General features: G+C 40.7%; 1 protein-coding gene across 12 annotated transcripts in view; it reads right to left on the bottom strand.

Annotated features, from left to right (window-relative positions):
* The window catches only part of LEF1 (lymphoid enhancer binding factor 1), a 98,669-nt gene that overhangs the window by 15,932 nt on the left and 67,588 nt on the right, over positions 1-15,149 (bottom strand). For 6 of the 12 annotated variants that reach the window (XM_039540705.1, XM_039540712.1, XM_039540703.1 and 3 more), the window contains 4 exons: positions 13,429-13,551; positions 11,802-11,964; positions 6,319-6,426; positions 1,077-1,125 (listed from right to left, as the gene is read on the bottom strand). In XM_039540705.1, coding sequence (XP_039396639.1) covers positions 1,077-1,125; positions 6,319-6,426; positions 11,802-11,964; positions 13,429-13,551 — 443 coding nt within the window. Of the gene's footprint in view, positions 1-47; positions 143-361; positions 403-1,076; positions 1,126-6,318; positions 6,427-11,801; positions 11,965-13,428; positions 13,552-15,149 lie in introns of those variants that run through there. The other 6 variants (XM_039540713.1, XM_039540710.1, XM_039540708.1 and 3 more) reach the window with 2 other exon arrangements.

Raw genomic sequence — 15,149 nt, 5'->3', positions numbered from 1 at the left:
TTAATTGCAGTGCTACAAAGCACAGCTCTAACCTGCCCTTTATGAATTGTGTGTGGTGTGCTGGCTGGAAGGGGTTATATTGCTTAATAAAGCCATCCTTGTGCTTCACAGGCAGACTTGCAGCTAGTCAGTGAGGTATGGTCTGTTTGAAAAATGTAAATAAGAAAAGGGAAGTGGTAAATCTCTAATACATAGCCGGTATAAAAACCATCAATAATCAAAACAAGGTTTTTTTGGGATATGGTATTTCTATAATTTGTGCTAAATTTAGATTTAATTGTAGAATTAAATCTAAGTAGTTTTACAAGAGTGTCTCTTTTACAACTGAATTTTAGCAGGAAAGCTTTAGAGATGTTCTTACCATGCTTCAGATGTAGGCAGCTGTCATTCTGGGACCTGTACCTGTAGAAGATTGTTGTTCTTTAACAAATTTCCATTGAAGAGGTTTTGCACATTCCAAATAAGTTTTATACTACAATATAATATAATTTGTTTTGTTCTTTTTTATGGTTCTTATACCAGCCATTTTGTTGTTTTTTTAAATATATTTTTCAAGTAAAAGGAAAAGAAAAGAAGAGACCTCACTGATGCTTTGAGCCAACCTATAAGGCAGCTGTTAGTGTACAAAAACTAAAATGTAAAAACACGATGGAAATACTACAGTGGTTACTAAAGAGACATGAAAGGATTATTTAGTGTCAAATAATCACAGGTTTGACACACTTTCTTTGGTCTAAGTATGATAGGGAAATGGGCATAAAGGAAATAAACAAGCAGAACAAGACAAAGGTGGCAATGGATAAGTTTATCCAAAGTGAAAATACTCAGTTTCTATCTGAGAGTGAAAAAGCGTATTTGATGTATGTTTAGTCACTCACATTCAAAATAAAATATTTTAAATATAAAGAGGTGAATCAGAAACAAGTGAAAGTGTTCTGAAATGGAACAGTAAGAGTGTGTGTGTGTGTGTGTGTGTGTGTGTGTGTGTGTGTGTGTATGTATGTAAGTAAAAGATTCCACATGTGACATGAAAAGTAAAAGAACAAAAACAAGAGAGCCAGCCACTCTCAACATACCTGCCGTTGACTCCTGTAGCTTCTCTCTCTTCCTCTTCTTTTTCTTCCCCTGGAAGATAGATGATTTTACCATACCATTCTATATATAGAATTATTTTTCCTTTGTCACCACCACCCAATAACCACTAAATTAATTCTTTGCATAACACCCCAAATCTGAGGATATTGCAAGAAAGTGGCATTGAAGCAATAGCATTTTCAGTGTAGTTAAAACCCAATCTTGCATTTCTTCCAGCTGTTCCAACTGTAGCCACAGTTTTACCCTTTTCATGCTTATGGAGAAACATGTGCAAGGGCCTTAGAATGCATTTTTTTTTAAATGTGACAAGTCTAGACACCTAGCATTTCCCAGCATTATTTCGTCCCAGGTAGACCATCAGCAGAAATATTTTCTTGCTGATGTAGAAACACTAGGTGAATGCCATAATTTACAGTCTTAAGATGCCTTCATATTTCATCTTAGAATCCAATAGGAAAGAAACAGTCTTATGTGACACCAACAGAAGGGTTTTCTAGGTGCAGAAATAGTTGGCAACTAAACTTGCCCTCCTGTTATAAATCACTCAGGGAAAGTTTGTTCCAGTATGTTAACTGTAAAAATCAAGGCCCTGTGTGTCATGAGGCTGAACAATTTGCCATAGAAGCCACCCTTGGAGCAGAGTTGTGTTCCAGAAACTAAATTTATTTAAAAAAGTTGTTAGTCCTTGTGCTCGCAAAGATAACCTTTTAAAAAACCATGAGCCAAGTATAAAATCCATGCAGCATGGTCTGAGTTTGCAAAGAGCCTGAAACAATAGCTCAAAGAGCCAAGATGTGGTATTAACGGGGGGGGGGGGGGGGAGGGGGTCGGCTTAACTGCATTGCTCTGGGGTGTGGATTTTTACACCCCAGAGCGATGTAACGGAGTCAACCTAACTTTTTAGTGTAGACCAGGCCTAAGACATTTTAAAAATCCAACTACAGGATACCAGAAACTTGCTTGGAATATATTGAGTTCAAATGTAGTTTTTGTTTACCATATTATTGATGAGTGGCAGTGTAAAACTCTCATGTTAATAGGTAAAGTGATCAGTCAAAAGGATTGGTGAACAACTCCTGATTTGTATCAGATCCTTCATTCAAGTATCTCAAAGCACTTTTGCAGACACTAAATTCCAAATACACATGTGGTAGGTATATCTACTTCACATGTGTAAACGAAGGCACAAAACGTTAGATATTTGTCCAGGATCACAACAATTTTTTAGCCACTGAATGCAACAGAATGGTTAAGGATAGTCCATAAAGGCTTTAGATGTGACCAGAACTCCTGCCTTCCTTTAACACTATATGAGCACTTATGTGACCGCATGGCAGTCATGCCAACCCACATAGCAAAAGAATGCGTCAGGAGTTAACCGTTTCCCTCTTCATATATGAAAGAGGGCAGGACCTCATCTGTGATCTTTTACAAAGCTTCAATTTTTAACAAGGCCCACAATTTTAGCTTCTGTTGGCCTTAGCCCATTCTAACTGCCATCTCTACATCCTTCAGCGGCGTTTCTTTCCTGCCCTGCATTGCTATCAAAACTCTGGTCTTCTAAACCTCCTTGGGGTGATGAGGAAGAGTAAGTCTGATCTGACCCAGCTAGTATTCATTAAGAGAGTCTGTTACCAAACATTATGCCAGTTTCTACTCAGCTCTTTGCCAATCCTGGCCTGCATCACTCCTGATGTTCACCTCCTTGACTGTCCTCAGCAGAGCGCCAATAGCACCAGATAACTGGATATGAATCAACTTCCAGAGGCTAGATCAAGACCAAACACTTAAACTTGTGAGCAAAACCAAACTTCCAGGGCTCCAAAAGCACATCAGCACCTGTGCCACCTATACCTCTAGAGAGATTGCCTCTTTACAGAGCAGTTGTCATGATGCAACATGCAGTCTGAGAATATCAGGAGAGCAAGACCTTTTTTTGTTTGACCCTGCCATCTGAGGTGAAGTTATAAATACACTGGAGTATTAAGACAGATGAAAACTATTTGAAATTAGATCAGGAAATTCAGGAAAAGCTAGTTGTCAGCATGCCCCAAAAACGGTATCAAATTCTGGCAGCTCAGACATTGCTACATTAACATTATTTTCTTGGGTCTCCCGCAAAGGTGTTATTAAATGACAGAAGTAGTTTTGCTAGCAATTTCCCCCTCTTTACTGACAAGGACCCCAATACAATGTCTTTTCAAGAATACCATGAGAAATTTTTTGTTTTGCCAAGGATCTCGTCACCTTAAACAACAATGCACTTAGGAAATGTTCCTTCTCATGAGATTTTGGAGAGAGCCTGAATAAAACAAAAGCATCACTTGGGGGGGGGAGGGGAAGGAATGTTGTGTAAAACTCAGCCACCAGTACATTAATAGCCCCAAAACACAGTAACATTCAAGGGTATTTATGCCTCATGTACTAGATGTATATTGACCAGTCTAAAGTCCAATTCAAACATAACCAGGCAAAGTGACCATTTAAAAAAAGTGAATCACTGTATAAACTGCTCTCTGCTGGGCTGTTCTGCTCATCACCTCTGCAACACAGAACTGTATTCTTCTAAGAGGAAAGGGTACTGCAACCTTGTGTCCAACAGCATACTGCATCATATGCGGTGTTCATCATATACATGCACCCAGAGAAGTGTGAGAGTACTAAACAAAACAGTTGGTGACACCAAAAACAGGAGTGCCCTTATTTGCAATATCAAAAATACCCAAGAGTCTCTCAACATGGCACTTCTGCCTCACTGTCAGAATGTAATGGCTAGCAGCATGCTCTGAGTTGGGCTTGAAAATAATGCCAACAAATCATTAATCTGGAGGTGCTGCACTGGAGAGAGACATCAAACCCAGCTTCCCTATGGTCTCCCCTATATAGTTTATTGCCAGCATTTCCTCACACAGGTGCTGGTTCTCCTACCCAAGGCACGGTTACAGATATTGCCTAGCTCTCTGGTTCATCTATGGAGTACTGCTGGGCTGGCCATGCAACGGAACAGGGAGCCCGATGCAGCTGCAACTTGGAATATTCCGTAAGAGGAGAGCTCTGTGGTGAGGTGCACAAATACCATGGTGATGGGTGGCACTGAAGAGTCTATTAATAGGTGGAACAGGTCAATCTCTTACCGTAGACAGGGCTTACAAGAAGTAATTGTGCGCTAACATAGCTGGGAGTGGGAGTCAGGTGGGAATAAGCCATTTATTTTGGTAAAGATAATAGCCCTTAAACCACTTGACCTGACTAACACCTTCACTGCTAAGAATTCCCCAAGTTTAACTCACAAATAAAAAAAACCCTAAGAAAAACTGGTTTATAATGAAAACTATAGCTGCCATGGGCTCTCTTAGGTATTTGTTTTCAGTTGACTCAGAACATCCGGAGTGCTTTGTTTTGATTCTGCTATTTTCTGGTGTTTTTCAGCCTGTGTGGATTTTTATTTATTTATTTATATGACGATTTCAAATTCAAATGTGGCCAGTGTTTAGACACACACAAGTCAAAACAAAACATTTTTTTCTTTTTAAATTCTTCTGTTTTTTTCTGGTTAAAAATCTGAGTCAAATTCAACCTGAATTCACAAATAGGCTTTAGTGCTCCAAAACGATTAAAAAGGCAGCTTTATTTAGCCCCAGGATCTGAGCATCAAACAATGATCAGCATATTTATTACACAATCTTACAGGTGTTGGGAGAATAAAGTGCATTTCTCTAAGTGACCAAGATCACAGGTTGCAGAGGAGGAAATTAAACCCTGCTCTCCCAATTTGGCGGCTAGGATGCTGCTTTCTACAGAACCACAAGCTTCATGTTTTGACCTGGTCACATTTTGACCTGTTAAAGTAGTTACAAGTACAGACATTATGAAATTAAGTTTTGAGCCTCCTTTTCAGCAATCAATGGGCAATAGATCAGTTTGGATACACCTTCATAAGTATAACGGTTACACTTTCAGAGCAGCAGATTGATATTTAATTGCTTGGCTCTCACAAGGCTAAATTCTCTCCACAGCTTTGAATATTCACTCCAGAATGCAGCATGAGCAAGGGCCGGATTTTAACCAACTGCATTTTCCGTCCATTCATAAATCTCTTACAATTACATGTACAATGGAGGAACATCCCATCAAACACTGTAAATAAGTCTTTTCCTCTACTTTGGATCTTACTCAGGGTGGCCTCATGCTGAAACTTTATTGACAACTTGATTTGGTATTTCAAATTAATTTAGGATTTTTGGAGAAATGGGAAATTTTAAGATTTGAGATAAAGATCACTTTTCCGCAAACACACTGATTTTCATGTTCTCCTATACAAGTGTCCATTCTGTGGAAGTTCTCTCAAAAGAAGATTTTTGGATAGCAATTGGCCATGACCAAATGGAAAACAGCACGTGAAATTTGAAAAAAGACTTACTTTCACAGAGCTATACGTAGTAATATAATAAATTGTATAGGCCATATGATAATCTTAAGGGAGAAAAAAATCTTAATTCACTAATTCTACATGTTGAACTTTGAGGCCTGGTCTACACTAAGGGGGGGGGGGTCGAACTAAGGTACGCAAGTTCAGCTACACAAATAGCGTAGCTGAACTCGAACTACCTTAGTTCGAAGTACTCACCCGTCCAGACGCTGCGGGATCGAAGTCCGCGGCTCCCCCGTCGACTCCGCCACCGCCGTTCGCGGTGGTGGAGTTCCGGAGTTGACGGGAGTGCGTTTGGAGTTCGATATATCGCGTCTAGATTAGACGCGATATATCGAACTCCGAGAAGTCGAACGCTAGCCGCCGATCCGGACAGTAAGTATAGACGTACCCTGAGTTTCCTCTTTCACAAAAACATGAGGCATCATGCTCATGCATCAGTCAGAAAGTATTAAGGCTACAAAGTTTTCCAAACTTGGATGTTTAAAGTGAAGACCAAAACTTTTACACATCTATATGCATTGTCATTTTAGGCTAGGATTTTCAGAGAAGCCGAAGGGACTTAAGGTGACCAAACTCCCTTTGCTTCTTATCTACTCCACACACACAGTTCTACACTAATTTGTAATTATGACACAAGAAGCACTAATGCAACCACTAGCAGATTTCCTTAAAGAAAAGTAAATACAAGGCTAATTTTTATGGCCCTTTACCACCCCACCTCCCAGAGCCTTTTAAAGTAAAAATCAGTTATGAAACACTAGTTGAAAATATCTATCAAGTGAATGACTTACATAGTTATCTCTTGCAGACCAGCCTGGGTAAAGCTGCATGTGTAGCTGCCTTTCTTTCCGAGCTAGTTCATAATATTTAGCTTGTTCTTCACGGGAGAGAGCATGCCACTGGAAAACAAAACAAACAATGTTAAACTAGGAAATACATCACACCCAAGCAATGTGTCTCATGAACAAATGTTTGTGACCTTTTTTTGGTCCTTTCCCCCTTCAAGTGGAGAAGAAATTCATTACTGATCATAAGCTCTAGCATTTCCTACCCAACCATTTGAACATTTGTCAGCATTATAAATGCCAGCTGCCTGGTGCAAGACAAAATTTGTTTATGCCAACTACAGGATTCTTCATATAATCTATTCAGGGAGCCATGATTGCTCATCGTCACATGAGAAGCCCACAGTACTGGTAATAAAACAAATTTGCCTTTACACAACCTTCTCCATTTCACATATTTGAGTGCAAACGTTAAAGGTATGTCTGCACTACAGCAGTGAAACTGTGTAGCTGTAGCACCATAGTGTAGAGGCTTCCTACAATTGACGGAAGGGGTTTTTCCATCAGTGTAGTTAATCTGTCTCTCAAAAGGAAATAGCTAGGTCAATGGAAGAATTTTTCCCATCAACCTTGCTGCGTCTACTCGAGGGACTAGGTCAACCTAACCCCAGCATTTGGGGCAAATTTTTTCACAGCCCCAAACGACATACCTAGACTGGTCTTTTTATTATTATTATTATTAATATTTTTTAAAGTTAAGACTAGGCCTAACACTTGGTCTACACCAGACATTAGGTTGCCATAGCTATGTTGGTCGTGGTGAGCCACACTACTGACAGACACAGCTATGTCAACCGAACCCTCAATACTGACACAGCTGTGTCAACGGGAGAATGTAGGTGATGTTCCTAAATTTACGGAAAAAACCCTCCCATAAGCATACAGGACATATGTCTACAGTACAGGGGAAGGCCGGCATAGCTATGCCAGTACTCTCTCCACAGTGGAGAGACAGCCTAACTAAGGCTCAAATACAAGAGAGCCTCCTGTCTTAGGTTTAAAAACAACTAATATATCCATATTCCTATAGGCTCGACTCTAACGTGAAGGCTGAAATGAAGTTACAGAAAGAACGTCAGAAGCTATTTGGGGAAGGGACTTTTTGTTTGGTATCTGTACAGTGCCTAGCACAGTGGGATCCTGTTCCATGATTGGGACTCCTAGGCATTATGGTAATATAGAAAATTAACTTTTGCAAGTTTGCACCAGTAAGGCAACCAGATAGCCCAAGCATATCCTAGTAACCATCAATTCCGCATTGCGGTGGCATCTGCAGCTCTGTCTGTGACCTGTCCCGCTGCAAACACTAAACCAGTCTTTTGCTGGCTCCTGGGTGCAGAGAAAAGTTTCTAAAAATACTGGAACAAGGACATTCCTCCTTTCCATCTTCCTAGCTTCATTAGTGAATTTCCAAAGGCCAAAAAAAAGGGATGCTTTGTTATTACCCACTTTTAAAAACTAGTCTTCATAGTTGGCGGGGCACTGCCAGATAACGGGTCAGTGTTTGACCCTTTTCGACTTCAGAACTAAAGAGTTTAGATAACTTTTTAAACTTGTGCAGAGTCAAGTTCATGGTTTTCCTCAGAAGAGCCATTTCCCTTGTTTGTTTGGATTCTTCACACAACATGGAAGAGTTGTTTTTAAAAATAGTGATGTGACAAACTAGCAGGGAGACTCAGAAGCAGGAGTGCCCACCTGAAACTAACTACTTGTAACAAACGACGAGAATTTCAGGTCAGGAGTGTCCTTTTAATGTCTTTTTGACACTTATGTCAAAGATGCACAGTAAAAGGTTTGGTTTTAACTTGGCAAGTTCCAATATGTTGCTGAAAGCATAACAATCTAGCCTATTGATGGCCTTCTACCAAACTAAATGCATGGTATCTCAATGCTCTCCAAAAAGCACTGACTATTCCAGAATAAATAATGTTAGTCTTTTACATCTGAGCAGTCAGTCAATCTGGGACACCCAGTAAAAGGAAAGTAACAGCTAGGGAACAAATTCCACACAAAGAAGGCCATTCAGGCAGCAGGTAGACACAACTAAGGCAGCCAGCTTTCAATAGAAAGAGAGGCTAGACTAGAAAGGTCTGAGTACTGCAACTAGCTGCCAGTTAGGCATTTCTGCTCCAATGCATGGAAAGTGAAAATGCTTAGAAAAGTGTTTAAGATAAGATAGACATTTTGGGGAAGATTATGCTGTTCATAGCAAAATGATGCATTGAATATAGCTGCCTTATGACCATAAAAATAAAAACATCTAATAAAGGAAGCTTATTTTTCCATTCAAAACTTAGTAGGAAGTTTGCAAGTAACATGAGGAGGTGAAAGTGCAGTGGCATGAGGAATTCCATTTTATTTTCTGGGGTCACTGGTTCCTAAAGGTCTGTAACTGTTTCTGATGTGGCAGAGCAGCAGGAGTTTCATTTCTCCTTGGCCTAATCGTTCAGACTCCTGGACTATCCAGCAAAGCCTGGACTTCAAAATCTTGCAGAAGATTTACTTGTACAAGTGCAGAGGCCCCTTTCAATAAAGGAGATGTTCTCCCATATCACATCTCTTGAAAGTGTGCTACACATGTTCAAATTAAGGTTTCATTTAATACTACTATATACAAGGATTTAAATTCAGATTCTAAAAAAAGAACTCAGGAAAGCAAGAGAATTCAGAGTTCAGAATGCACATTGGAGGCTGGCATAGAGACCTTCATTCACAAAGTCATGCCAAGTGTGATGGGGGGTGTTAAGAGGGCAGGTATAACGATGCTAGTAAGGCTAGAATGATAGCCTAGATTTGCAGCCTTAAGGCTACATTTCCTGGCTTTTATGGGCATAAAACAATGCCCTATTACATTATCTGATGCTTTTAAAAAAAAAAGATAGGCATTAGGAGCCATCATAATCTATAGATAAATTCTAGTTCCACTATAGAGTAGACACGAAAGACCCATAAAGTTGCATTTTGTCAGATTCTGCAATTTTCATTGTTTTTTTTTTTTTTTATTATATATCTATGTCTTGATATTTAACTGTTGCATCCACTACAGGCAACAGTTCTCACTGATCCCAGAGTGCTGCCAACTTAAAACCTGCGCCTCTCTGGAGTCTAGAGAATAGGAACTCGTCTCACTTACAGCTAGGAATTTGTCAAAGAGGTCACCATTTCACAATAGCATCAAAATGCCCAAAAGCCTGCCGGGGTGTCAGAATACAAGCTCTTTGAGGCAGAGACCACGTCCCTGTGTCTAACTGACAAGAGGGATGAAGGACAGATAGCAAATAAGGGCTCATCTTCACTTGACACACTAGGGTGCTGCAGCTGCAGCACTTCAGCATAGACACTATTTACACCAACAGGAGGGTTCTCCTATCAGCACAGGTAATCTACCTCCCCAAGAAGAGCTAGCTAGGTTGACAGAAGAATTTTTCCATTGGCCTAGCACTGTCTACATCAGGGGTAGTCAGCTTTATTGTGTTACTCAGGGGTGTGGATTTTTCAGACTCCTGAACAATGTAGCTGGGTCAACCTAACTGGAGTGTAGACCAGGCCTAAGGTTACAAACACTCAGAAGGTGCACGCGCGCACACACACACATTTTGTGTTTGTTTTGTTTCATTGAGGGAGATGGGGTGGTGGTGGATTAGTTAGAAAGTAAGAGCCACAAAGTTGTTGACACACCTTAAAAGTAGGTCTTGAGGTACTGTGACAGACCCAGACCAGTGGGGTACAGGAGTCTGGTAGAGGGCAAATATACTGGTCACTGGATGAGTAGTTTTCTGTTCCCTGAGTGACCAGAGCAGGGGCTGCACTAGAGTAATCAGGAACCTGCTAGAACCAATTAAGGCAGACAGGCTGATTAGATCACCTGCAGCCAATCAAGGCAGGCTAATCAGGGCACCTGGGTTTAAAAAGCAGCTCACTCCAGTCAGGTGAAGGGGAGCCCGAGGAGAGGAAGTGAGGAGCTGGGAGCAAGAGGCACAAGGAGCAGAGAGTGAGAGGGTGTGCTGCTGGAGGACTAAGGAGTACAAGCATTATCTGACACCAGGAGGAAGGTCCTGTGGTGAGGATAAAGAAGGTGTTTGGAGGAGGCCATGGGGAAGTAGCCCAGGGAGTTGTAGCTGTTACAGGAGGCACTATAGACAGCTGCAATCCACAGGGCCCTGGGCTGGAACCCGGAGTAGAGGGCGGGCCCGGGTTCCCCCCAAACCTCCCAGCTCCTGATCAGACACAGGAGAAGTTGACCCAGACTGTGGGGAAGATCACTGAGGTGAGCAAATCTGCCAAATAAGCGCAGGACCCACCAAGGTAGAGGAGGAACTTTGTCACAGTACATTAGTGAGATTAGCGTGATAGCCTAGATTAAAAGATTCTGAGACTTGTGAGATAAACAAAATGGAGCATCAAGGCCAAAATGATTAGTGGAGAGGAGGTGAGTATATTATTTTTTATATAAGAATAATCATAATCAAATAAAGCATGTTTTGATGGAGCCAAAAAGCAACTTTACAATATTCTTTACAAACAGAACCGTAATCATGTTGACACCAAACTCTGTTTTAAAAGCCATGGGCTTTAAGTAGCTGGCAAGCACAGGTCAAACTAAAGAAGTCCCAGAAGAGAAAGAAAAACTGATCTTATTGGCAGTCTCAGAACTTGCACAGAAAGAGGAGAGAGAGGGGCTTTTTAATCATGTTACTTGGCACGTATTCTGATCTGATTTCTAAAGTAAAAATGCAGTGTACCAAGGCAACACAGCTTCACTACATCTCCTTGGCTAGTTTACTCATGCTGGGCATGGATAATTCTAAGGTCTGGTCTACAATAGGAAGATAGGTTGGTATAACTACATCACAGAGTGATGTGAAAAATTCACACCACAAACAATGCAGTTAAATCAACCTAACCCCCAGTGTAGACAGCAAAGAATCCTCCTGTCGACCTAACTACCACCTCTTGAGGATTATCTGCAATGAGAGCATCCCTCCTCTCAGCATAGGTAGTGTCTACACTGAAGCTACAGTGTCTAAGTGTAGACAAGTCCGAAGGATGGATTGTGGTCCTACTTAGAACATGCATTTTATTTTTAGATCAACTGAATCGAATAAAAGTCTCTTTCCACTTGCTTTTTACTCCCAAGATGGAGTTAGTAAAATATTAAGACAGTCTTTGGTAACATACACATTAGACAAAATCACAACTTTTATGTCGAGTGCTGCAGTCAAAAAGAGAGGGGGGTAAGTCTGATGATATGGCTAACTCCTCTGCATGAAACCAAGATGACAGTTTTTATTTTTAGTTGCATATCCTTGCTTCTACTAACCGTTAATACGTGTATTCTAGTCAACACATCAAGCCAGGAAGTTTGCCTTAAAACCCTCTAAAAAGGCTATATACACCAATTACTAGTAAATACATATTACTGTACATACCCTTCTGCCAAGAATCTGGTTGATCGCTGCGCTCTCTTTCAGAGTACACTCTGCTACGACGTTTGCTCTCATTTCTTTCATGTATAACATAAAAGCATTCAGAGGTTTTTTAATGTGAGGTCTTTTCGGCTCTTGCTCTTTTCTCTGTTCATGCTGAGGCTTCCTAAAACATGGTGGGGGGGAGGGGGAAAGGCAGAACATCTATTTACTTTTAGCCTAAAAGTTATTGAGAGGAATATTTTCAAGCTTCAATTTCAAATTAAGGATGTGCTACTGTATGTTAAGTTTGAGAGCTCCTGTTTGATCTACTACTGCAACTTTTGAACTTACAGTAGAATCTCAATGTTACGAACACCAGAGTTACGAACCAACTGGTCAACCACATGCCTCATTTGGAACCAGAAATGGAGATGGAAGGAGAAGGAGGAAGATGAAGAAAAACAAAGCAAATACTGTATAGTACTTCGTTAAACTACTAAAAAATAAGGGACGTTTACTAAAAGTTTTGACGAGGTAAGGAAACTGTTTCTGTGCTTGTTACATTCAAATTAAAATGGCTAAAAAACAGCATTTTTCTTCTGCCTAGCAAAGTTTCAAAGCTGTATTAAGTCAATGTTCGGTTGTAAACTTTTGAAAGAACCACCGTAATGTTTTGTTCAGAGTTACGAACAACCTCCATTCCCGAGGTGTTCGTAACTGCGAGGTTCTACTGTATCCTGTACTTAGGACTGAATTTAGTGCTCATGGAGGAGTGTTGGACTGGCAGTCCTTGACGATCAATGAAACTGTACTTGATTTATCCATGAAACAAAACACTCTGCCAGCATGTTTCCACAGTGCTCTGGAAGGCCATCTTTAGGGGTGAAAAGGTAGGTCAGTCTCCTTGCCTGTGGGAATTTGGCAGATGGGTATGTTAGAAGCTAAGTGTTTAGATTTCTAGGACGGGCTAATTAGGCTGTGAACTGTGTTGTGAGATGCTGGCCTTGGGCTGGTTCTTAATCTGCCAGTAGGCAGTAAACAGGATAATAAATCAGAAAGTTGTACAGGATGATAATTACCCTATGAAGTTATAGCTGTGCCTGTGTGTATTTTATTAACCAATTAGCAATTGCTTGATTGCCGGCCTTAATTGTATATAAGAGCATGCTGGAGAGAAATAAATGACTTTGCTACCAATCACATTGATTGTTGGGCTCTGTCCGTGCCCGCCTGAGAGGCACTGCGACGCAACACTTGCCCATTTATTTCTTGAGCCCTTTGTGTTCATCTGCTAAAAAGGATGCAAAATTATAGTGGTGGCTTTTGCAGTCAACACCTTTGCACTAGAAACTGACTGAGTATCAGCTCACAAGCCTAGCTTCAGATAAGCCACCAAATGGCAATACAGCTTTCGGCAGCCACCTTAGATAACATTCAAGGGAGCGACCTAGAAATAAAGGCTTCATATCAATACTCCTCCCATGAGCCATCCACTCCCCCCTTTAGTTATGGCAAACTTTTACAGAAATCATAATTCAGAGTGACCATGAAGGACACTTGCTTTGTTTTTTACTTCTCAGCCCTCCTTTTAACAATTATTCTGCAAACACTTCGGGATTTAAGGGCTAGCTCAGGAAGGCAGACTCACACATGCATTAAGTCGCTGTCATTGTGTGGATGTTCTTGTTTGACTTGAGGTGTTACAATAGCTGGGTGAGGGATTCCAGTTGCATGAGGGCCTGCAGGACCAGGAATCATATGATGTGAAAACCTAAAAAAAACAAACCAAGTAGAGAGTCTATAACAATAGGAAGAACAGGCTGCATATCCAAAACTTGTACATTAGCAGTAGAACACTACAGAGCTTGCAACAAAGAATATGTAAAAATTAGTTAGCGAAGAGTCATGCATTGTATCTAAGCTTATTCAAAATAGGCCAACATTTTGATCTGAAGAAGTTATTTTGTTACTTCTCAGATAAAGAGATGGCAATGTGCACATGTAAGTGTAACATACCTACTGCTGCACTAGAGATCAACAAAAATACATTTTCCCTTAACCAAAAGGGGCATTTCTACAGCAGCATATAAATGCTGAAAATATCCATCACCAGCCAACAAAGGAGGGAACTGCCATGCGGGGGGAGGAGGGGGCGAGAGCAAAAAAGGAAGAGAACAGTTCTTTCAAAAAAACCCATAGGTATGTTGGTATTTAGTTTAGAACCTTTTGCTTTTCAAAATATTTTGAAGTAAACATGTAAGGTTCCAAGATCATTTCACCTATACCCCTACTTCCCCGACATTCTGGGCTAAATCTTTTAACTCTGAAGGCAAATCTGGTATTCTGGAAGGGAAAACCAACTGGTTCTTCCAGAACTAGACGACTTTCCCTTTCATTGTGTTAAGACAGAAGTCATCCTCATAATCAGGGGTACAATCCTCAAAGTGTTGAGCATTCTGGCTCCAATCAAGCAACGCACTCAAGCACATGTTTATCTTTGAGCATGCAAAATAGTCTCTCTGCTGTAAAAGCAAGCACATGCTTCAGTAGCTTGCTGGATTGCAGTCCCAAGTGTTCAGTACTTGCAGGATCAAGCCCCAAAAGAGAGCAGTTTACTGCATTTGTCAGTGTTAAAGCTTATGCTACAGTGATTTGCACAAGAGAACCCAGTAGCCCAACAGAATGAGGTTGGGAAGGGGCAAAGTTTGTTGTAGGGAGAGTAGCTATTTTCCTCTTGGATACCCTGACTGAAACATGCCTGTAGTTCACCTGAAACGGAGTAGAGGAAGAGTAATTAAACACAGAAGCCCATATAAAGGGTGAGGAGCCCACCACTTAAGTGGACAATTCAACACCCAGTGTGAAAGCAAAACAAAATGCAGAGATGGGACATTGCAACCTTGTGTACACCAAGCACAGGATGTGTAAGCCATCTTTCCAGAGTGCAAAAGCATTACACAGAGAAGATTTGGAGTTTGGCCATGGCCAAGTCTCAGTTAGCATTGCTTGCTTGCGCTAATATGTAAACATAGTGCCTGATTCACACACCAGTACAGACATACTGTGTGTATTTACAGCTTGTTGGCATCCCTTTCCTTCTAATAGCTTTGGGCTAAGAAATTCCAACTTGGGAGTAGTTCTGCATATTTCCACATGGCACAGTACCCAATTTGAACTATTTAAGAGTGTAATTACATAATTCAAACTAGAATGAGAAGTTTTGCCTAGTTTCATATTTGAAGAATAAAAACGGGTATTTCCCAATATGTTGTGTCTAACAAAGCCCATTTTATATGAAATGGTTTGATTATCGGTTAGCACAATTCATAAGTGTTCTAATTTCAATACTTCACTGACTGCCAGGGAAAT

The sequence above is a fragment of the Mauremys reevesii genome, linkage group 5 (genome assembly GCF_016161935.1).
Source record: "Mauremys reevesii isolate NIE-2019 linkage group 5, ASM1616193v1, whole genome shotgun sequence".
Lineage (NCBI taxonomy): Eukaryota > Metazoa > Chordata > Testudines > Geoemydidae > Mauremys > Mauremys reevesii.
Note: the sequence above shows the minus strand (reverse complement) of the source record. Positions and strands in the feature narration are given on the sequence as shown.